Source organism: Dasypus novemcinctus, chromosome 8 (assembly GCF_030445035.2).
Source record: "Dasypus novemcinctus isolate mDasNov1 chromosome 8, mDasNov1.1.hap2, whole genome shotgun sequence".
NCBI lineage: Eukaryota > Metazoa > Chordata > Mammalia > Cingulata > Dasypodidae > Dasypus > Dasypus novemcinctus.
Window position 1 is genome coordinate 93,632,686 of NC_080680.1, and position 24,708 is coordinate 93,657,393.

General features: G+C 37.6%; 1 protein-coding gene across 5 annotated transcripts in view; it reads left to right on the forward strand.

Moving 5' to 3' along the window:
* Nucleotides 1-24,708, forward strand: part of DENND1A (DENN domain containing 1A) — a 615,092-nt gene that overhangs the window by 187,772 nt on the left and 402,612 nt on the right. For all 5 annotated transcript variants that reach the window (XM_058302406.2, XM_058302408.2, XM_058302405.2 and 2 more), the window contains exons 4-5: nucleotides 12,735-12,784; nucleotides 24,284-24,403. In XM_058302406.2, coding sequence (XP_058158389.1) covers nucleotides 12,735-12,784; nucleotides 24,284-24,403 — 170 coding nt within the window. The remainder of the gene's footprint in view (nucleotides 1-12,734; nucleotides 12,785-24,283; nucleotides 24,404-24,708) is intronic.

Sequence of the window (24,708 nt, forward strand, 5' to 3'; positions counted from 1 at the left end):
TTGCAATAAAAATCACATTTGCTTTCTCTCTATGTAGGAAGATGGACTTTTTGAAGCTCAAACGAAATACTGGGTATAAGGGGGCAGAATTTAAAGAGAGATTTGAGTGGGTCTTGTTCAAATTGTTATAATTCTTTTTATTGTCCTCTTTGACCACAACTCTCACTGCTGCCAGCACTATATTAAGGCTCCTGGGTAAAGCTCCTCTGGCTTCCCGGAGGCCTGACAGGTATCCATTTGGGTATCTTTTCTCTCCTACGGAAATTTAGGGCCCTAAGATTACTGTTTATCTACTGATAGTAGGGAATAATAGCAACAGAATTGGGTGAGAGCTCCAAAGAGGTGAGGTACTCACTGAGAAGAGCCCCTGTATCCCTCTGGAATCTGGAAAACTTAGGGGATAGATGGAGGAAAATGGTGTGGCAGCAGGATGTAAAAGGCACCAAACCCTCCAGAGACTTCCCAGTGCACTAGAATAAAGCCCAAACTCCTTAACATGGCCTATGAGTTCCTGCTTGATTTGGCCTCCGCTGACCTCTCCAACCCATCTTCTGCCACTCTCTTCCTTGCTTCCTCTGTTCCATCATTCCAGGCTTCCTTTAGTTCCTTGAATGTGCCAATGTCTTTCTTGGTGGACTTTGCTCATACTGTTACTTTTGCCTCACTCCCCCTCTCCTAATCTTTGCCTAGTTAACACCTTCTCATTTCTCAGATCTCAGCTAAAAATGTCACTCCTTGGAGGCCTTTCTTTTTTTTTCTTTTTTCTTTTTTTAATTGACTTTGTAAAAATATTACATTAAAATATATATATATGAGGTCACATTCAACCCTACCACTCCCCCCCCAGCAACATTCACTCCCATCATCATGACACATCCATTGCATTTGGTAAGTACATCTCTGGGCATCTCTGTACCTCATGGTCAATGGTCCACATCATGGCCCATGCTCTCCCCCATTCCATCCAGTGGGCCCTGGGAGGATTTACAATGTCCGGTGATTGCCCCTGAAGCACCATCCAGCGCAACTCCAAGTCCCAAAGGCACCTCCACATCTCATCTCTTCCTGCCATTCCCCATACCCATCAGCCACCATGTCTACTTTTCCCACTCCAATGCCACCTTTTCTATGTGAACCTTGGATTGGTTGTGTCTGTTGCACCTCTATGTCAAGAGAAGGCTCAGATTCCACATGGATACTGGATGCAATCCTCCTGCTTTCACTTGTAGGCACTCTAGGCTCCATGGTGTGGTGGTTGTCCTTCTTCAACTCCATCTTAGCTGAGTGAGGTGAGTCCAATAAATCAGATTGTAGGAGCTGGAGTCTGTTGAGGCTCAGGGCCTGGCTATCATATTGTCAGTCCAGAGATTCAAATCCCCTAAATATATCTTAAACCCCAACACCAACTACAATTCCAGAAAAGTAGCATGAAAGTCTTATGAAAAGAGATTCCATCTGAGTCCAGTTCCATCACGCAGAAACACCAGCTCCAAAGAAGGGCCATCCGACATGGCAGTGAACCCCATCTGCCATGACCACAGAACCTGTGGGTCTCCTCAACTCTCCAAGGAACCAATACCTGGGGATTGTATCCACTTTAACTGTCTCTTAGACTCTGCTCAGTTGTGCATAAGGGCAATCCTTCTGACAGCCTCCAGACTCTTTTTTAGAGACTCGTAGCCATATAAACTCATTTCTCCTTTCCTTTTCTCCCTTACATTAGGTCAAACAGCATTTTAAAGTCATGTTATTATATGTAGACAGGGATATTCTGCTGATCCGCATTGAACCTTCAATTCAAGGTCATTTTCCAGTTGCATCATCAGTTGGTACTTGATAGTGATCCCTCGGTGCCAGGGAGCCTCATCCCCGGGTGTCATGTCCCATGCTGGGGGGAAGGCATTGCATTTACATGCTGAGTTTGGCTTCAAGACTGGCCACATTTGAGTAACATGAAGGCTGTCAGGAGGAAATTCCCAGGCACAGTGCTGCTCTAGGCCTTGTTCTTATTTCAGGCCTACAGGCTCAACAAGCAGTCATTAGCATCAGGGGCTCACCGTTGGACCCTCATTCCTTCCCGGTCCTTGCCGCTGCACCTGGGGGACTGCCGCTGCTCCCCTAGGGACCACGACAGAGCGCCCCCGGCCAGGAACCCAGTACCCCCCCAGCTGTAGTTTTTAATTGTTGTGGAGGCCTTTCTTGACCCAGCTAAATTCAAACCCCTGTCAATTTGTCTGAGTGCACCCTGTTCTTTTCTTCCATTGTTCATGTCACAGTCTGAATTATGTATCAGTGTGTTCATTTGTACAGCATCTGTCTTTTCAACTAGATGGTAAGCTCCGTGCAAGCAGAGACCACATCTTGCTTGGTCGCTGTTTTGTCCCTGGCCTCTAGCACATTGTCTGACACTAAATGTATTATCTTGCTTAGGGAAATGTATCAGTTTTCCTTTCTAAGCTGACTTTGAAAAATATCTGATTTCATGAACTCCTGTGTTACCATTCCTTATGTTATTTGCTAACACTTGCAAAGATTTTAAGGAATGGAAAGCTTCTCTTCACAGGGTTATTTAGAAATTCTACAACTTTGGGAAATATTTGAATCTAAGTCCCACAAATGGATCATCTGTCTCCCAGAAGACATAAGTGGTGACCTGAGATATATTCTTTTTCTGATAGGGTGAAAAGGATTAGCAAGCAGCAGTGTACCAGGAACCCAGATGATGAAACTGGATTTTAGACAGGTTATGTTTGACATACCCATGGGATATGAGGGGAAATGTCCAAGAGGCTGTTGAAAATATGGGTCTGGAGCTTAAAAGGTAGTTCAGAAGTGAAAAGTTGAATTTGAGAGTTATTTAATGATAATAAATTTATAAATAGTTTTACCAGTTTAGTTTGTAATGATCATTGAAACTAAAATGTAGATGGGCTGTTACAAGAGGAGGCTAGAGAGAAGAGGGAAGGTAAATCCTGGGAAACACTCATATTAAGGGAAAGTAGTTGAAAGAGGGGCCGGAAATTGAGAAGTGAGAGAGGCAGGAAGGGGTACTTCTGTGTTCTACATCTTACAATGTCTGGCACATAACATGTTGGAGTGAATGAGTGGTAAGTAGAACACCCCAAAAGGCTTTCTTGTGTTTTAATATTGCTTTGTAAAATGTTATAAAGAAAACACCTCTCAAACTGAAGAGCTCTCAATAGTCCATTTCTCTGTCATCTCCACTGTTGTCTAGACCACCTCTTGGACCTTGTGTGTAGAAGTGAATTGTTAATATTGAAAGGAATTGTTTCTATAAAGAGTCTACAACTGTAAAACAGTTGTGAAATCTGGGTGATGGAAATATGTTTTATTTTTAATATTTTGTAGTTTTAAAAATTTTTCAGAAAAAGAAAGGGAGCATTAGCTCATGTTTGTGTGTGTGAGGCATTTTTGCCATTTAGCAATAATGGACTTTCCTTTTAAATAGAAACTTACCTTTTGAATTAGGAGAACATACCTTCAGTGTCTATATGTGAACTTGTTAAGATTGACAAGTGTGGTCAGAGGGTAAGAGAACTTTAGTACTGTATGGTTTCTCATAGAATAGTTATGGAAAATGTTTAAACCTATTGTTTTGTGTTTAATTTATTCCAGGCAGCCTCAGGTAACCTGTTAGAGTAAAATATGCAAAGTTCAATAAAACATATGTATAGAATTGAATTATTTTCTTTGCTTGTATTTTGCTGGCCCTCTAGAGATACTTTTTTTTTAGTTGCAAAATATGAGAATCCCTGAGTATTAGGTTTTGGAAATGATTTGAATTACGTAATTTTTTATTTCAATAGTGTTTTGTATCATCTGCATTCTGTCTTTGTAATGAAATGTCATCAGTCTGTTCTCTGAGTATAAATTTCCTTAGTTCTTGAATCCTCCTTATATCTCTCTGTCAGAATCTACAAATTGTGGGAAATAAAACTTGATTCTAAAGAGGTCTGTAATTGGAGACGACTGTTTAGTGAGACCCCGTCTAATCAATTGCTAAATAATTCTCTCTCAAAAGCAGATTTGATACTTACATTTTAATTTTCATATTCCACCACAGTGTTTGTTGACGGTGGCTAACTTCCCTTGCCACTGGATAAATAAAGCCTGTTATTTCCTTTTCAACATTTTAAGCTATTATTCTCATACAAGAGCTAATAAGCAGAAGGTTAGGTGTATTACCAAACTATGATCCTGTCTATCAGAAGAAGCCGGGAACCTTGATTAATATGCCTTGTTAACTGATGATTTCAGTTCCCTACTGGTAGTGCTAGAATAATTTGTATAAACCAAGCAGTACAGATTCCTTATTTTAGCACTAAGACTTACAAAGGCTTCTTTTAGCAGCCTTTAATTTTGTACTTATGTATGTGACATAGCCTGTGGCTGTGATAGCTACTGTGAATCTGCAGTTGTTTGGGGATGAAAGGAGGAGGCAGCTGGAAACTCGGTAGCTACATCTAGCTGTCTACCTAGAGAAGGCCTTGATTTCAAGTTTATCTAAACAAGCTCGACTAATCCCAACTATCTAGGGGGATCCACTGTCAAAACAAGCAGCGTGGCCCTGAGGCAAACACAGCCATACAGAAATGAAGGCTGGGGCTTCCAATACTCCGATGACTGCATACTGGAGGCTTTTTTCCTCCCTGAAAGAGGGTAAGAGAGGTAGAATTTGCATAATGCCTTTTCATTGGAAACTTTTGGAAAGCTGACAGACCTCCAGCTTATAGATTTGTAGCCACAATACAGAGTCTATAGGAGAATCCTTGAATGACCTAACCATATTGAAAGAAAATATAAAAGCGTCCAAGTATAGCCAAGTGAGAGAGGCAAAGAGGCTGATGCATTGTCTAACATCTGCTGTACTTCTCGTTAGTTTTGTTCTTTGCTATTCTGTGTGGACTTTGGAGAAGCCTAAGACAGCCTAACATGAATCCTATAATCTTCCTTCTGAATATTTATGTAGCGTGCTAGCTTCTAAGCTGTCCTTTGCGTTTTCCTACTTCCCCCTCATTTTCATGCTCTCAAATGAGGCCAACATTTCAAAAGCTAAATAAATGTTTGTGAATGTTTATAAAAGATTTGCATAAATTTGTCCTTGTTTGACAAAGATCACTTTTTTCTTATGCCAGTTCTGAAAAAAAAATTTTTTTTTTTAAAGGTTTTGGTGCTTGTCTTGACAACAAAGTCCTGCATCCCAGAACAATGATTGCTGATTAAGTGGGTATGCAATTGTGACTGAATAGGCTTTCAAGATAGTGGGTAAAAAGGTCTATCATCTGAAGGCTGAATTATAGAATTTAGAAAATGTTATCAGAAGTATACATTTAAATCAATTTTTTTTTCATACCCTACCATTAGGTAAGACAAAGAGTTCTTACAAGTTAAAGAAAAGTATAGCCACCCACGGTTTAAAAAAATCCTCCTGTATAAATTTTAATGATTAGAGTATTTCAGTAACTCAGAATATCAATTTGCCTTCTTATGGTTGAACATTTAAAAAATAATTTTTAGACCTTTAGATACTTTTTGGAAATCTGAAGTCTACCAGTTATATGTGTTAATATGGTTACTGGATGACCAGGGGAAACTTACCAGACAGCCCTTGAAGACATCTGAATGTACAGTCATACCTTGAGGAAATAGAAACTACATGAAATACATGTTAGAGCTAAATTATAGGTCATACACACAAATACACCTGTGCACACACACCCCGCCGCCCCCCTCCATACTTGTGCCACTGAAGTGTTTGCTGAATTCATTTATCTTTTAAAATTAGAATGGATTTTGTGGGGTAACGGGATGTTGTGGGTAGAGGTGCTAATTTAGTTCAAAGATATTCAAAGATTGGCAGGAGAGAGAGCTAGCAGCCAGTTCTGTTAGTCCTTTGGTTGTATTGGTTTAGAGGTTTAAGTTGTCATTAAAGCGCAAACTAGAGCCACTTCTCTGACACAGTTTTTATCACATCTGCTAGGCTTGTGTCCCAAGAGGAGACGTGGAGAGCAGCGAATTCAGCATGGGCCCATTATCGACTGCTTTTTCGTGTGTTGTAAAAGGAGTGAGACCTCAGGGAGGCTTGGAGCCTCCTCCCGTGTAATGTCCAAGTCAGATTTGAAGGACTGGTGGCAGGAAAGCTTTGGCCTTGGGGTGTGAATTCTGAGAAATAGAGGCACAATTAAGTTTAAAAAATTCAAGGACTTTGAGCTTGATAATGAAAGATTTTTTTCCTAGACTAATGTGAGCAGAAAAGTTGCCCATCTGTGCACATTTTTGTGTGCATTTAAAATATTTAAAAGCTGACAGCTTTTAATATGCTTACAAAATAGTATTTCTATCAGTGCTCTTTTTTTTTTCCTTTTTTAAAAATAGTATCTTCCGGAGGGCAAGTTGCTTCTTCAGTGAAATCATGTTTGCAGTTTTACTGTTGGGACCCTATTCCTTATGACTTGTATCTTCCCCCCTCCCTCCAACCTTTCTCCGTTTTAGAAATATTGATAGCATAAATGTTCAGATTGTATGCAGGATTTAAAATGTTTAACGAAATGAACAAGACTAAATCTTTTATAGAGTAATAGTGTTAAGCCCCAGGAATTATATTACTGATGCTACTGAGTGCTGATTGTAAGAGATTGTAACCAAATCATTTGTTTGTTCTGGAAGTATTTGAAACATGTTAAGAATTTTATTGATGTTTAAAATTGACCTTATAAATATAGTTCTCTCATTTTCAACTTCTTTGCTGCAAGGTTTAAAGTTAATAAAAGGAAAACTTGGAATAGATGATGTTATATAATATTGTAATTTGGGAACAACTTTGTTTTAAATAATTTTTCGAAGAAAGGAAAGGGAACCAAAGGATAAAATAACTTTGTATTTTTGGCTTAGACCTCAAAGGCCATGAAAATTTAGACATAAATGTAGTTCTAGAAGTGGCTTCTCTGCTATTTTAACAGTCTACTCTTGTACATAATGTCTTTGATAATTTAGATATAAAGTTTATATGATACATGTTTGTTATAGAGCATGAATTTCTATATTTTACTATAATTTCATCTTTGAATTACAGTATTGACTGTCTATATGGGGTATTATGCAAATTAGTATAATAGCATTTACATTACTCAACTTTTTAAAAAAGTTTATAAAAAATAAACTGGGAGTAAAATAAAATACTGATGATTAAAGAAAAGAATCAGGTCCAGTAGCATTTGAAGCAGTGTTGTTAGAAATTTGACCTGGCTTTTATGTTTGGGAGTTGAAAGCCCTTTCTCTAAAATCCCTTTTCAAAGCTTCTTTTTTTCACTGAGAAAAATAAAATTTTGGTTTTAACTATAGCGTGGTACTTGGATTTAATTCGACATTTACAGCAACGGAAAGAAATTGTATTTCCTGTTTTTATCGAGGAAACTTTGGATCAACGTTCTTGAACTGGGTGCTAATTAAGCTCCCAAGAACTTCTTGCCATTCTGTTTTACCCTTCTTAATCTTAAAACATTTAAAACTTCTGTTAGTTTTTACATGGAGATCCTGGTTTTCGCTTAAAATGGCTTACAGTAGAAATTTTGTTAGCTTTTTGTATATTTGAATTTGTATGTGTTCTGTTTTTTAACTTTCGACCTGAGTTTTAAGATTATCCATCAGAGGTTTTTCTTTCAAGTCAACTACAATTGATCCCAATTGCAGGGCTTATCGTGTCAGTATTACCCTCATGCTATTAAAAAATAAAACATAGAAATAGAGTATTTCAGAAATTTGAATGCCACTTATTTATTTTTTAAATCACACACATACATTTGGAAACAAGCAAATAAATTAGCAACAAGCAAATAAACTTGGGGAATGTTCTCCCATTATTTCCCCTCCTCTCTCTTCCTTTACTCTCTTTTTGGGTAAATATGATATTTATTCTCTACTGCTATCAATTTTCAGCAAGCCACAAAGAGGCTGATTGAAGCTTTACATATTTTAAAATTCATTCATTCATTCAGGCTATCGCTTTCCTTTATTTAAATGTTTTCCTGCATTCATTTTTTTTTCCTTTTGAACTAAAAGAACAATATATAACTATAATCAGCCTATGCTTTTGTCTTTTAGATGGTGTTTATTTGTGGGGTTTGTATCTGTGTCTGACAGTTGGTTGTTTTCATCTGTCAAATACAACTAATTTTTGTTTATAGGTTTCAGTGAACCAATGAAAAGAAAGTATTTGACAGTTGAACTGATGGCCATTGCAGGATTCCTGAGCCCCTACTCCACACACCCCAAATTCAGGGTGAATTTCAGGTTTAGGTTTTTCATTATAAATAATCCAAATAGGGAAACGGACTTTGGCCCAGTGGTTAGGGCGTCCGTCTACCACATGGGAGGTCCACGGTTCAAACCCCGGGCCTCCTTGACCCGTGTGGAGCTGGCCCACGCGCAGTGCTGATGCGCGCAAGGAGTGCCGTGCTACACAGGGGTGTCCCCCGCGTAGGGGAGCCCCACGCGCAAGGAGTGCACCCATAAGGACAGCCGCCCAGCACGAAGGAGGGAGCAGCCTGCGGAGGAATGGCGCCGCCCACACTTCCCGTGCCGCTGACGACAACAGAAGCGGACAAAGAAACAAGACACAGCAAAAAGACACAGAAAACAGACAACCGGGGGAGGGGAGGGGAATTAAATAAATAAAAATAAAAATCTTTAAATAAATAAATAAATAAATAAATAAATAAATAATCCAAATAAACTTAATTGAATTCAGTCTTCAAACTTTTACTTCCAGATAGGATTCTATAATGGGCAACACTATGAATTTAAAATTTTACCAAGTTTTTAAGAGAAAGACTCGTGTCAACACAACATAATCTTTCTCCAAATTGGCATAAGTTCCTTCGATGGGCCTTCTGATCAGGTGAGAATTCAAGTTGGGTAAAATGTATCCAAACTAGATTGAGATGAATATTGAGTTCATTTCTGAATTTCACTTACAAGTGAATTCAGTCTTAGGTGTGTTAATTTCATGTTTTAGTTCCTACTCTGAGGCTTGATATCTCCTTGTGGCCAGACCCTTGTTGAATTGTTACTTTCTATTAGACTGTGTAATTTACTGTTTAACATATACATAACTGAAAGGTTTGGGCAACTGCCTTTCCTCCACACTTTCTCTGGCCCCTTTTGCTCTTATTTTTTCCCACATGAAATATTGTATATTTTGAGAGGAAGAAAAGGCCTTTTGGAAATTGCCTATTTCATAAATTGTCTGGTGACACAAAGGGGTTGAATGCTGTATTCTTGTCTCATTTATTTTGAAAACTTTGCTGGTGAACTCATCTTAATCAATGAGCTCAGTGTCTCCAATAAGTTATGTGTTGGATATATTGATTGGGAGGGATTTTAGAAAACCCGTCTGGGGTTTATAATGTCAGCAGTGTTTTGATTATGAAAAGAGTTGGAACCTGGGGACATGGAACCAGGTGGCGAATGTCCTAAAGCCAGTGGTGACATGGTGGACTGGTTTCCTCCTGGGATCTAGTTCATGCCCTGCACTTTAACTGTGGTAACTGGCTACTGTAGATTCACTCTTTTGCTCATTAAAATGTTAAAAAATCAAACTGTACATAAAAAGATTTGTGAAAATACAAACTTGGGAATTGATCTGGAGAATTGGACACAATCCTCCCCACCCCCTGCCTTAGCAATGAGGTCATTTACATTCATCAGCTGTACTGCATCTCAAAGATCCGATTTATGTGGCAATAGTTGAGGTTGTACAGAGGTTGGTTGCCTGAAAGAGCTTGTTGTGTAGACAAGAGAAAGGGGGCAGGGGTACAAAATAGAAAAAAGTACCACCTACAAAGAAAGTTCCCTAGCCAAAGACACAGGTTCTGGAGAGTAACTGATTAGTGACTATATTCTCAGTCAAGTTAATAATGAAAGACTGTGGGATACTCTACCATAAAAGTAATGCTTAAAATTTATTTAAATCAGGGTTTTAAAGCCTTCCTCTTTGAGAGGGTGGTATTTTTTATAATTGAGCAATTGTGGCTTTTTTTTTTTTAGAAAAAGAGGATGTTAGTTGAATGTTTATAAGGAAAACATCAGTATTAAGAAAAGTGGTTTATTTCAGCAGTCTTTATTTACAAAGAACATAGCTGTTTTTTCCTCCCAATTTCTGTCCTGTCTTTCTCAAACTGAAAACTAGATGTTTCAATTCTGATTGAAGTAATGTGTGAATATCCCTAACACAGAGTAGACAGACCCTCATTTTTGTTTTTTCTTATGACAGCACACCATCTTGTTTGTCTTATATTGGAATATCAAGCTCTTGTAATATCATAAACATGAGGAAACATATTGTAATGCACAAACATGTGCCTGTATTTGCCTGTGTGTGTCCCTGTCTCTCCCTCCCTCCTGTGCTTAATTTGACTTATCACTATTTTCTTGAGTAAAAAGGAAGGCTCTTGGGAGGTAGGTTACATTCCACCTAGATGGGGTATTTTGATATTTCTTCTAATATTCTCTGACAGACGAGTTCAAGGTTGGTTATTACTCTTGACATTAGAAACTGGTAAGTAGCTTCTATATTGTAGTAAGTAATACGTTGGGCATATTAGATTCTTTTGACTCTGCTATAGAGCACAATGCTTTCTTGTAGCCATGGGGGTTCTTTCTTTCAGAAATCTTTGAGGTCTTTTGCCAGCAAAACTCCAGCATAGAGTAGAGATATTCTTTTGCACCTGTAACTTTTGAGGGGTAAAGGAGAACTGTCTTTGTAGCTGATGTTGGTATGTTTGAGCACTTGTAACTGAGTTTTAAAGAATGCTTGGTATATATACTGAAGTTAAGGGAAGGTTTTGTGGTATTATTTGAAACTTGAGGTGAAAGGAAATTTGTAAGGAATTTTCTTACATGTAAATCATCAGAGTTTTGTGTTTGTGGGTTATAGTGTTTTTTTTATAACTAAAACTGCAGACCTTAAAATGAACATTTTCTATGATCTCTTTTCCATTATTTGCCTGATAATGTGCACTGAGAAACTGCTCTTGTTTTTCTGATTCTCTAATAGCCATTGCAATTTATGTAACTATACTTAGTTTAAAAGCAATATATATGGACTTAGAATGCCATACGATGAAATTAACTAATATAACAATAATGCCTGTTAGAATATGCTTAGGGTAATGTTTTCTTATTCAGTTTTTAATTTCCTGTTCATTTACTATTTGATGACATGCCTTAATAGTGCTGTGAAATACAAAGTACCAGTCCAAAATATTAAAAAAATAGGATATGCTCAATTGAATTATGTAGGCAGGGCATATTCTGGCAAAGCAAGTCAATGTGAGTTCTGCTTCATTGAGTGGGTTATTAGATTGATGTGTGGTTTATTTCTTGAATGATAGATCTGGTTTTAAAAATAAATGGAGAAGCACCAATTCAGTTAGCATTGATAATTCATTATTTGTGGTTAGGAAAGTGCTATCTTTGTAAACCAATCTTTAATTTATCACTTGGATTAGGATTTGCAATGGGTAGGTTTGTTTTAATTTGATCCAGCTTCTCAGTCCCTGAAAAATGTGTTCTTCATTTTGTCTTGAAGTTGGGATTTTAGATAGTCAGAAAGCAAATCAAGTGCATGAAAGGAATACTTAAAAAAATTTTTTTTATAACATTGTTCTATGAACTTATGATAAGCACCAACTGTGGGCTATTCAAGTCTACAATTAAATTAAGTCAAGCTAGAGAAAATTCTGTGAAGGAAGTAATAATTAATGATTGTATTTGTATTTATGCATATAAATATATGCTGTATATGTAAAATAAGTATTGGAAAAGATACCACTGTATATTTTATCTAATATACCAGTATTTATTCCTTTTTTTAAAATGTAAAACCTGCCTTTTAATGTAAAACCTGCCTTTATGAAAAAGTCTTTGAAATGTCACTCTATTTTTTGTACTTCCCATTACCCTTGAATAATGTGTTTGTTTTAATGTATCTACATATTTGTAAAAAGACATTTAAGCTGTTAGTTTGCTTTGGATTTTAATAAGTTACAAGCAGGTAAGTATGTCCAGTAATGAGAATATTTAATTAAAAATAGCACATACTCTTTGATTACAAATTACGTGGGAGATTTTTATTTTATGCCAGAAATGGCAGGCTCTCTATAAATTAAGTAAATGAAGTTTTAAACTCTAAAAAATGTAGTTGACAACATTCAGTGATGATTATCTTCAAGTTGGCTTTATATTCTGCCTGTGATTTGGCCTATTGATGTTGGGAAGCGTTGTCTAATCCGGCCCCCTCCGTTCCTAGGTAACAGGCAGAAAACGGTGCCAGCAACAGCGGCCCTGCCAGGCCAAACCCATGTGGCTTGGTGTTATTCACTCTGATCCATATGGTCAGGCTGGAGATGGTCCCTGGAGGGGTGTTAACACTCAGCAACCCAACCGCCTCCCTCCCTTCAGAGCTTTCCTGCATGGCTCCTGCTGCTTGCCCATGTGTGATTCTTGATTAATTTTTCATTTTTAATGAAGTTTGATCATGTTTATTATTTCTCATGATTGACTGCCTGGTACTCCTCCCATGTAATTGATAAAGCCCATATTTCTTCATCTGTCTCCTCTTTCTTTAGGGTAAAGTTGCTAGATTGTGTGCTATAGTTAATGTGAGATTTATTGGTCCCATTAGATGTGTAAATTATCTCTCTTTCTCTCCACAGGAAGTTCTACAGACTTTGACCAAGTTTTGTTTCCCCTTCTATGTGGACAGGTAGTGTCAGATTTTCAAACTTTACTAGGAAAAGCGTGTCAATAAACCTACTATAGAAAATAGAAACCATACCATTCTTAACATTTTGTCTGTTTAACCATGATTTAAACCATCTATGTTTCAAGGAGAGTTGTAGTAGTCTCCTTTCCTGGGGATTTTATTGACACTATCAAAAAGTTTAAAGCTTAGAACTTTGCGTTGGTTAGTTTGTGAGGTGATTTTGCATGGCATTTAATTTTTTATTTTGGTTATCAGACTTAAACCATGATTAAGAATGGTTGGCATTTAATTCAATGCTATTTAATTTTTATTTAAGTTTGAATATATTCCTCCTTAAACAAGATTTGTTACCTGACTCTGTGTTCTTATGAGTATCATACTGGTTTCATTTTTTCTAACTTCAACTTGAAATTTAAATCAGCATAGGCCTATATTGTTTAAAAGTGTTTGATTACTTAAAAGATAAATGTCATGTTGTTAAATAGGGTAAATAGAGGTACTATATAAGAACTCTGAGATAATTAAAATAATCTGAAGGTTTTAAAAAAATAAACCACTGGTTAATGGTAACAATTTTAGAAGAGCTTCTTTTTTCACTTTATAAAACTATAATTGACTAACAATATTTATAAAATGACAAAATCAATCATCTTTATTTTCAAGAAATGTGTACTATTTTTTTATTACAGTTTAAGCATTGTTCTTTGCAATCATTTGTTATTTCATTGTCTCTTCAACAGTTTTTCAATTTTCTCTTAAAGAAAAATTAAAGTAGGATACTGTACATACATTATATTTTTAAAATTCCACTTCTAGTGACAAGGAGATTTTTAAAAATACTGTTTTAAGTAATGTGTTATAATATGTTGTAAGAAAGCTGTGAAATGTGCCCATCTCTGGAAGGTTTTGTCATGTATTTTAATGTATCCAACAAGGTAAGGCCTGAAAGATTTTAGTGACTTAGAATACAGGTGGTTACATATGCTGCTTGAATCTTTTCTGCACTTGTAGTACCAGTGCCCTGGTTTCTTGTCATAAACTTTAAAATGGCATGAGCTGAGATTTGGTAGCCAAAGGAATCAAGAGTAGTAAAAAACAAAAAGAGTACTAAAAAGTGACTCTGGAATGTTGCCAGCCACTTACAATCACTGCTTTCCCTGGTTCTAACATGCTATTTTTTCAGCTTACTCAATCATTGTGATGTTTCCAGGCTCAGGTCCTTTGAAATCCTGATACCAGGGATGCTTTAGTAGCACTATGATGCTCTATGTAGAACAGCCTTAATTTTAAGATCCTCAGTCTTTGTAATGAGAGTCCTCTTGTCTCATTTATCCTCTTTCTAAAAATAGCAAGGAAAGAGGGTTTTGTTTAGAGGTATTTAATGCAAACTTCATGTTTATGTATGTGAATTAGTGATGCATGAAATTTCCTGTAGTCACTTATACAATGTATTACAAATTTTGGCAAGGGTATATTTATACAAATTAATAAGGCTGAAATGTTTTTAAAATGTTGATAGGTGTTTAAACAAAGAATAAAAAGATAATACATTTCTACGTCATTTGTTCTTGTGGTGATCTTTTTTTGGATAGATGTTCTTTAATTGACTTTTAACTATTATTGCTCACCTCCCACCCCCTCCCTCTTCTCTCACTCATAGCACATACACACCTCTACTTACCAACCTTTCTTCTGAAATGGAAGAAAAGCAGAGTCCTAAAGTGATGTTCTAAAGTGATTTTTTTTGTCACCAGTAATGTCAGATGCCTTTTTCCTTGTAGAAAAATATTTTTCTTAGAAAATGCTTCTCTTCAAATTATCTTCCTCTAATCATATTTCCGCCCCCACCCCAAATGATTTAGGGACAGAAATGTCCCTTTATGAATATGTTATTATATTACTCCTGTGGGTATTGATAACTTTTAGTGATTTGAAGTAAAACTTATTTGGAGAGGCTATATTTTTTCTTCTTTCCCTGTCTCTAACCTTGGCTCATTTTAATGCAGAAGAGTGAATGATAATGGAGTTTATTTACAATAAATACAACGGTTTTAATGTCATGTTATTTTTATTAGTTTGCATTTATCACTGTCAAATGTATAAGCCCAGATTCTGGGGGCAAACCCCCTTAGGTTTATTTATGATACTGTTTGACTTAGAAAATAAGCTATCACAGGAGATGAGTAATCCCCCCAGGTGATGGTGAGCCCCCAAAAAAGGAAAGCTTCCTAATTTTTTTGGTATCTTTACTCTTCTACCCCAAGGAACAGTAATACAACTTTCTGATATTTTTTGCACAGTCATCATCAAATCACCCATTAACATTGATATCTTGCTGTCTCTTGTGTTGTTTTAAGATTCTTCTTTCTGAAACTAGGACTTAATGAAAAAGAGTGGTACTGGTAGCTCTTCAAAAGAAAGTGCTTTTTCATATTATAAGAGATAGGAATAACCACCATTTTCTTTATTTGAAAAAAATAGCTGCAGGGAAATGTTGATTTGTCCTCTCTACCTGCTAGCACAACCCAGACATCCAGCTTTCCTTGAGGGAAGACCAGTTATCAAATTTAGAGAGGGGAAAGAAAAGTAGGAAATTAGTATTTGAGTTTCATTGATCTAGTCAAAGTGTTGGGCACTTTGTATTAATACCTCATTTATTCCTCCTAGCAAGAAGATATCTTTAGAAGATAGGCGGTGGTCAACTCGTTTAGAAAAGAGTTAACAAAGAATCAGAATGTGTAGGTGATGAGAAGGACAGGGAAACAGTATGAGATATAGAGCCCTGCTCTTCATGTATTCCCTCAAGGAGGTATTACAAAGACATATTAAGACACATTAAATAATATCTATCCAATAGGATAGTGAGGTAAGATTTCTAATGGTCATGGGAAGTTTCTTAAGAGTGAGTGAGGCTTGTGTGGAGGTAGCAAGGCCAGCAGGAAGTAGTAAGTGGAAGGGAGAGGAAAGAGCAAACCAGAGGAGAAGCCATAAGCGAACCTAGAGATTTTCCAGCCAGAGCAGATCGAACCTCCAAGGAAGGAGAGGGACGTATACCACCATGACTTGGGCTTTAGCTACAGGATACCTTGAAAATATGTGAATACAGGACCACAGGATTTTCGTTGAAATTCATCTGGTTTAAATACCCCATTTTACAGAAGGGAAACTGAAACCTATAGAGGTGAAATAACCAATATGGTCACAACTATATAGTTATAGAGCTGCAAGAAACAGATAATTTTATACCCAATCCAGGGTTATCTCTACTCTACTCTATACTTGAAGTTCTTTTTGAAGGGGAGTGGTGAAATAACATTGCTGAGTTAACTGTATCACTCTCAAAAACTCATTATTGTTGATGAAAAGCAGTCTCTTAAAAATTTTTTGTACCATTTCATATTACGGTACTTCTTCCACTTGATAGTTAACAACCTGCTTTAGTTAGTTGAAGCACTCAAAAGACTCAGTGGATGCTGGAAATGCTATCCCTTTCTATGTTGGTGCTTTTCCTCTTTCAGAACCCAAGAAGTTAGCTCTCATTCAGTTGCCCTTTAAATGACACTGCTCCACACAAATGATATGATCATGAAATGAAATGGCAATCTTTTCAGAGGCAAAGGTATAGTTGAGTGGTTCAGAATGTAACCATAGATGCAAATATGATCCAAATACTAGTTAGCATTTTATTACATATTATGTGCCAGGCATTGTGCTATATTCTCTTCTTGCATTAAAAAGTTATAAATTTGCAGGGTTACCATTATCCTCATGCCACATGTGAATGAGGAAACAGGCTCAGATAACTTCAATCCAATGCCCCCACTATTATTAAGTGGTAGAGCTGATTTTGAAACCCTATTTGTCTGGCCTCTAATTTCACCGTACTTTTTTCTTTTACACTGTACTGCTTCCATTCAATCAGTCACCACATAAATAAATAAACTTTTAAATTTATTTCAAAGGCAAATAAATATTTATTGCAGAAAGAAAATTCAGATAATTTTTTAAAATTTATTTTTATTTTTATTTCTCTCCCCTCCCTACCCCCCCCCCCCCCGCAATGTTTGCTCTCTTGTGTCTATTTGCTGTGTGTTCTTCTGTGTCCACCTGCTTTCTGGGAGGCACTGGGAATCTATGTCTCTTTTTTTTTTGCGTCATCTTGCTGCGTCAGCTCTCCGTGTGTGCGGCCCTACTCCTGGGTGGGCTGTGCTTTTTGCGCAGGGCGGCTCTCCTTGAGGGGCGTACTCCTTGCACATGGGGCTCCCCTATGCAGGGGACACCCCTGTGTGGCATAGCACTCCTTGCGTGCATCAGCACTGCACATGGGCCAGCTCACCACATGGGTCAGGAGGCTCTGGGTTTGAAAACCCTGGACCTCCCATATGGTAGAGCAGAGATGCTCTATCAGTGGAGCCACATCTGCTTCCCGAAAATTCAGATAATTGAAGAAAGTGAAACTCATGTAGAAATGTGATTAGCACATTAGTACATATCTTCTCAGACTTCTCTTGTTCTTGTCTCTGTACATTCAACCTGCTCTAGTTTTTAAAATTAAATCCATTTAGCCCAGCATCTCTTGGCTTAGTTTACACGGTGGTTAAGCTCTTCCCTGTGGTCATTTTCTACAATTTTAGATAACATTGAAGCAACCTAGCCTTAGTGGATAGAGCATTGCGGGTAGCAACTGGGGGACCTCAGTTTTAATTGTGGCTTGCTTTGTGCTATGAGGCAAGCCACCTCTCCCATGAGAGCCTTATGTTTTCACAGATAAAGTGAGGGACTTTTGGATTAGATCTCTTCGTCTGGTTTTGATACTTTTTGATTCTCCAGTTAGGGTTCGTGTTTACTTTGTCAGGCTCCAGTAGATGGATGAGTGGAGAGAGCTCTGTTCTTTCTTAGAACCTTCCAGTGAGTTTCTCTTGTAGATAGGTGTTGCCCTGTGTCTGGCAAAGTGTGGCCTAGTGTTGGTCCCCAGATATTTTGGGTCAATGCTATTCTCCCTATTTGCATCTTTCAGCAGGGAGAGTAAGAAAGTTGGGACTTAGATGAAAGATATATTTATGGATGGGAACTCTTAAGCTTATGAAACTAAAGGTTGGGAGATATGGTGGGTTGATAAAGCCTGTTCCTGCTTTGTACCCCATATATACTGAAGGAAGGGAGAAGAAGCTCTTGGCGGTGCTTTATATTAGATGGCTCAATGGATAATAGTTAATAGGCTATAATAAATGGAGGATGACACAAAATGTTTCAGTTCTATTTCTAGAATTTTATTATCCTGTAATGATAATAGTGAACCATTTTTACTGTCTACCTACTATATGCCAGTTGGTTTATATACATTATTTCTAATTTTCAAGACCACTCTGCAAAGTATTATTATTCCCATTTTATACATGTCCCTCAGAGAGGTACACAAACTTGTCTGTGGTCACATAGCTAGTGAGCAGCATATCTGGGATTCTGCTCTAAAGTCTAGACCTTAGTGTTGTATCTTTCCTCTCAGGCATCATAAATCTCTGCCCCTTTTATTCCAACAGCTTAAAAACAAGCTCTGGTGTACTTCTGTTCTAAAAAAAAATACTCCCGTTTTAACTGTTCATTTGCCTGTAATTACTGCTTCATTTCTCCTTCACCCTTCATAACAAACTTCACATTTCAGTTTATTACTCAGCCCTCTTCAGTCTGTCGTCTGCTTGTTGTTCAACTGGAACTGTTTTTCAGTGTCATCAAAAACCTCCACATTTCCTGGGAAACGGATTTGGCCCAGTGGTTAGGGCGTTCGTCTATCACATGGGACGTCTGCGGTTCAAAACCCCGGCCTCCTTGACCCGTGTGGAGCTGGCCCAAGTGCAGTGCTGATGTGCGCAAGGAGTGCCCTGCCATGCAGGGGTGTCCCCCATGTAGGGGAGCCCCACGCGCAAGGAGTGCCTCCTGTAAGGAGAGCCGCCCAGCGCGAAAGAAAGTGCAGCCTGCCCAGGAATGGTGCCGCCCACACTTCCCATGCTGCTGACGACAACAGAAGCGGACAAAGAAACAAGAGGCAGCAAATAGACACAGAGAACAGACAACCAGGGGAGGGGTTAAATAAATAAATAAATCTTTAAAAAAAAAAACCTCCACATTTCCTAATTCAATGACTTTTTTCCCCCTCTTCTCATCTACTTGCATTCAAAACAGTTGACCACTCCCTCCTGCTTGCCTGGTTTTCCTCCTCTTCTTTTTTAATAATTTTATTCTATTTCAAAGTATATCTATTACATTCTCCCCCCTCCCCCCATGGACTCCCTTCTGCTCATTGTCTGCCCACTTTGTGCATCTTCTTTAGGAGGAACTGAACCTGAGACCTCCCTTGTGGGAGGTGGGTGCCCACCCGCTTGAGCCACATCTGCTCCCTGCTCATTGTGTCAGCTTGCCTTCTTTAGGAAGCACCAGGAACTGAACCCTGTTCCTCCCATGTGGGAGGCAGGCATCCAATTGCTTGAACCATATCTGCTCCTCCCCTCCTTATTTTCTTTGATGGTCTCTTCTCTGTCCATCCTCTAAATTGGTGTATCTAGAATGTAGTCCCAGGTCCTCTTTTGTTTCTCTGACCTACTCTCCCTAAATTATCTCATTCTTTACCATAGCTTTAAATACCACCTGTGTGTAGATGACTTCCACATTTATAGCCCCAACCCAAACGTTTTCTCTGATTTCCTAAATAGAATGTTCAACTACCCACTTGACATTTGTGGTAAGATGTTATACAAGCTTCTCAGACATAACATTATCCCAAATGGACCTCTTGGATTTCTCCCCAGACTTATTGGTCTTTCCTTTCGTTAAATGGTGATATTCTGCCTTTTCACCCCCTAATCCTTTGTCCTTCTGCAAGCCTGCCATTTATACCTGCTAACTATAACTCCACATCCATTCTCTTTACATGAGTTAAGTCACCATCCAGTCTTACCTGGACTGTTGTAATGACTTCTTGATTATTTTCCCTTCTCCTCTTGCCTTCTTCCAAACTATTCTCCATGTAAGTCAGATAAAATTTTTAAACTATAAACCAGACTGTGTTATTCTCTTGACTAAAACTATTCAATGGCTTTTCATTGCTTTAACAAAAAAATTACTAATTCATTACCATGGCCCATGAGTCTGCATGGTCTGGTGCTTACTTTATCTGGAAACTTCACATAGTGCCGCTTTCCTCCTTATTTCTTGTGCTTTAACCGTACTGGTTTCCTTTTGGTTCCTTGAACATGCCTAGCTTTTCCCAACTGCAGAATCTTTGCACAGCTTATTTTTTCTGCCTGAGATCCCCAGTCCCCTGCCCCTTGAATGACTGTTCCATCTCATCCTTTGGGCCAATATTGTCACCATCTCAGAGAAACTATCCCTGACCACATTTTCTCCGTAGGTCCTTTTCTTCTTTTCCATTTTCTCCTTTGTTCTTTCTTTGTTTTCTTATTAACACGATTACAAGCTCTGTGTTTTGTGGCATAGTTGTTAATTATTCTCCAGCTAGACAGTAAGCTCCATGAAGGCAGGGACCATGTCTATATTTTTCCCTGTTGTATATCCAGCACTTGTTACAGTGCCCAGGGTAATAGTTGCTCAGTTTGTTAAATGGATGACTAAACTTAAAGTGAGATTGATAGATAAGATCCCATGTCTCATTGGAAGCCTGGAATCAAATTGTCCATTCACATGATTCATACCTCTGTAGTTCATTTATCCACTGGACTTGTAAACAACTTCAGGATTAAGCAGAAGTCTGCTGGAAGAGCCTAGAATGGCCGGCAGGCATTCAAAAGGCAGTATGAAGGTTAATAAAGTCTATGGTTTGAATAGTTATTAGTTTTCTTCCTTGTTTTCCATATTCACATTGGCATGGGAGGTTCTTCCTTGTTTTCCATATTCACATTGGCATGGGAAGTCTTGGCCGCAGTCTGCTGGTTTATTTCTGGAGATACTCAGATTAGGGTGCTCCTATTTAATGGAAAGTACTTACATGTTTGATGAGACATCTATCTGAATTCCTCACATACCTGTGTTGCTTAAACTGAGTTGAAAGCTTCTTGTGAGCGGTTTTCATTGTGTTTAGTGTAGTGTGACAGAATGGAAAGGACTTTGACCAGAATTCTGCTCTGGATTTTTGTCCTAGTCCTGATTACTTTGAAATACAAAACAAAACAAACTAACCTTGAGCCCCTCAGTTTCCCTATCTATGAAATAAGAATTGGACAATATGATGCCTGCAGTTTCTCCCAGGTTTAATCATCATGAAATTTCTGATTCCTTTTTTTTTTTTTTTAGTTTACCTCAAGTACATATTTAAAAAAAATTTTTTTTTTAATTTTTAGAGACGCTTTAGATTACATAAATGTTATATCAAAAATATAGAGGAAAACAAACAAACAAAAACAAACAAAAAAAATATAGGGGATTCCCATATACCCCACCCTCTCCCTCTGGGTCCTTTGAACACATTATTGATGCTGATGCTGGAGGTAAACACAAACATTGTAGGTGTTAAGGAAGAGAGCCTTTCCCCAGTGTCATTTTTTATGGAGAAATAGTGACCACTCTCCCATACACTATCTCAGCAAGTAGAAGGAGTGATAAATTCTGAATTCCTTGGAGATACAGAACTCTTCAAGCTAATCACTGTTTGCTCTTTGCCGGACTTTCAGTTTATGGAAATTGTCCAAGGAAAACATATCTTACAATATAACGGTTTTGGGCTTTTGATGACTTGTACTTCACCCTACTAGGAATTAAAAGGTGAATCAACTGAGAATAGTAAGTGTCCCCTTCAAAAGTGTAGCACCCCAAAAAGAAACTGTTTTTTCACTTTAATGCAAATACGAATGGCTCATTTGATCATCCAGAGGACTATCCCTATTGAAAAGAGGCAACTGATGAGAGAAAGAAAGGCAGCCTTGCTTTTTCCACTCAGAAGCCTTACAAGCAGGGTCAGTGAGAAGACTTTAAGCAAAAGCATGATTTCTGAGTGCAATTTAGTTTTCATTCAGGTGTTAGTAATTTGCATCCTTTTACTAATCATTCCTGCTACGGACTAGCTTTTATACTAAATGCTTATTTTACTTACTCCCTAAACAATTTTTGGGTTGGATAGTAGTATTCCCATTGTTATTCCAGATGAAGAAACTGAGGTGATTAGGTTAAGTAACTGCTAAATAAAGGCCCAGCTAGCAAGTGATAGTTGGGATTTGAACCAAGTAAATGAATAATGAAGCCTTCTTTGAGCTTGCGATGTAGCTAAAAGCATTTTCAGCATTTTTAATGGCAGTGAAAAGATAATAGGAAATTAATGGCACCCAATTCACATTCTAAGTTATGTTCTTTCTATGTCCTTTCTCTAGCGATATCAGGTGTTTTGTTTTCATCTTGTCCTATCAATGCCCTTTCCTTCTAGGATGCTACTTAGAGAGATACATTCTAAACATTCTAGAAGTGAAATCAGACCCCTGGTTAAAATAATAACTGTCATATTTTGTATGATCACATAGTATTTGACAGATGCATGACCCTATTTGTAACTTAGAACATCCTGACCTGTTGCTTTAAATATTTTAATAACAGCATTTCCCTTCCCTCCCCCCGTGAGGCCCACTTTTCTCCCCAATCACTTTAATTATGTGGGCTAGAATCCTGTTTCTCACACATCTTCAGTTCTCAACCTTGTTAAAATTAATCATATAATCCCCCTTTAAAACATAGTATTAAATCACCATAGTAACACAGTATTCCAAGCTTTATAGATAAAACATAACAACCATAAGAAGGTAGCATTTCGTGTCCCCTTGATAGTTCTATAAGTTTTATAGAAATGTGTTCCTTCTCATGGATTGTATAAGGTGGTGGAATAGCATTACTTACACCTGTTTTTGTTACCACACTGCTTTTAAATTGCCACCTTGTTTTTGTTCACCTTCCTAGTTAAATAAGAATTAGTGGAACACTTTCTTTTCTTTCTGGATTTTGTTCTTGTATTCTCTACCCCTCTCCAGGAGATGGAATTATTTCCTTCAATATGCCTAGGAAAGGTTACTTGGCCTTTATACTGGGATACCTTGAACCTTTCTTTAATTTTAAATTTCATAGGTGAAATTTTAAAAATTTCATGGCTTGTGTAAGGGAGTTTTAGGAAGGCTACCCTATATTTGGAAACTTGATTCATATCATAATCAAAGATTCAGTAAGAATTCTGTCTTTGAAAAGACCTTGTGAATCAAGATTTTTCAATTCTACTCACTATAAATTATAGGTGAGAGCATTGATTTGACTATTTCATTTTGACTCCTTTTTTATTAAATACGGTATGATTGTCTTAGAGTTGAAGAGCTCCTTTGAATAATACAATTTCAAATTCTAAAATATTGTCAGTATGGATTTATGCACTAGAATTTGGAATGTTTAAGTTTTTAAAAAGGAATCCAAGCTAACTGATAAACCGACTTTAAAAACTGGATTTTTTACATTTTGTAACTTTTAAAAATGTAAGTGTCTAGGTCAGTCTGATTGGTCTGATAGGAAAAACAGATGTATTCCATTTTACATGAAGGCTTTTATATGTAGTTTGCTTTTTTTTCCCCTCTCATTGATGTAGTAATTTCTAACATTTTCTCTCTAATATCCTTCTTTAAAATATTTCTATTTCTTAGAAACCACCTTGCATTGTTAGACAATTTGGTATTTCTGTCTTCTAAAATGTAAAATATGCTCCTTTTAAATTAAAAAATTATGAAAGATACAGGAATTTAGGCAGGCAACTGCTAAACTTGACCTCTTTTCTTTCCAGTTTGAATTCTAGCTTCTCCCTGTTGGAGCTCTGTGACCTTGATTCAGTTAGCTAACTATTCTGTCCTTTAGTTTCCTGTTCTGTAAAATGGGGCCAACATCTAAATTCCAGGGTTGTTGTGGAGTATGAAATGGTATATATTAAGCATCTAACTTTGTGACTGGCAATAATAGACACTTAAATTATGCCGTTGCCTTCACTAGTCTTTTCTGAACTAAAGGAGTGATTAGGTGAGCATTATTAAGAGCAAGGTGGTAGAGTGGACTTTGGAGTTGGATAGGCCTAGGTTTAAAGTCTAGGTTTTTGCCACTTACCATCTGAGACCTTAGACAAGGCCTCTGTAGGCTATTTCCCCGTCTATAAAGTGAGGTTAATAGAATGCACCTTTCAGGATGATGGGCTGATTAGCAGAGCTATCCCAGTGCCTGAACTCGTGAGTGAAAGGTGTGGTAACTCCAATGGTTTTGATTTCTTATGTGGTCACCAGAATGGGTTGTTTGTTCTCTTATTTTTTGTTTTTACTAGTACACAGTCTGTTCTCTTGAAGTGTGTAAATTTTAAGTTCATTTTTAAGAAGTTCCACTGAGAAAGGAAATGTTACAGGTTCAATGACATGTCATGATTAGATACTTTATCAAGAAACTTACTGCACATTCATTTTCCCCTTTGTTCTGTCTTTGCCACAGCCTCACAGTTAGCCAAGTTGGCCAGAACTTCACATTTGTGCTCACTGACATTGACAGCAAACAGAGATTTGGGTTCTGCCGCTTATCTTCAGGAGCGAAGAGCTGCTTCTGTATCTTAAGGTAAAGGAAAATGGCTTTTTGGCTAGTAGCTATTTCTGTGAAACAATGTCAGCATTGCATTATTCTTCCATAATTAAATTTTCCAGCTGCTCTTTTTATTTTCCTATCTGTTTCCCACAAGTCATTGCACTTGGGGAGAAGGACTTCAAAATGTTGTTCTTGCACTTTAAGTTTTGCAGATAATTATATTTATTTATTTGTAGCACATCTCTTGGGTGGGAAAGGGATCATTGCTTCTATGTAGTTGGTGGAAGTTGGAGAGTCAGCATGGCTTCCCTTCCTCCTGCTGTTATCTGGAGCTGTCA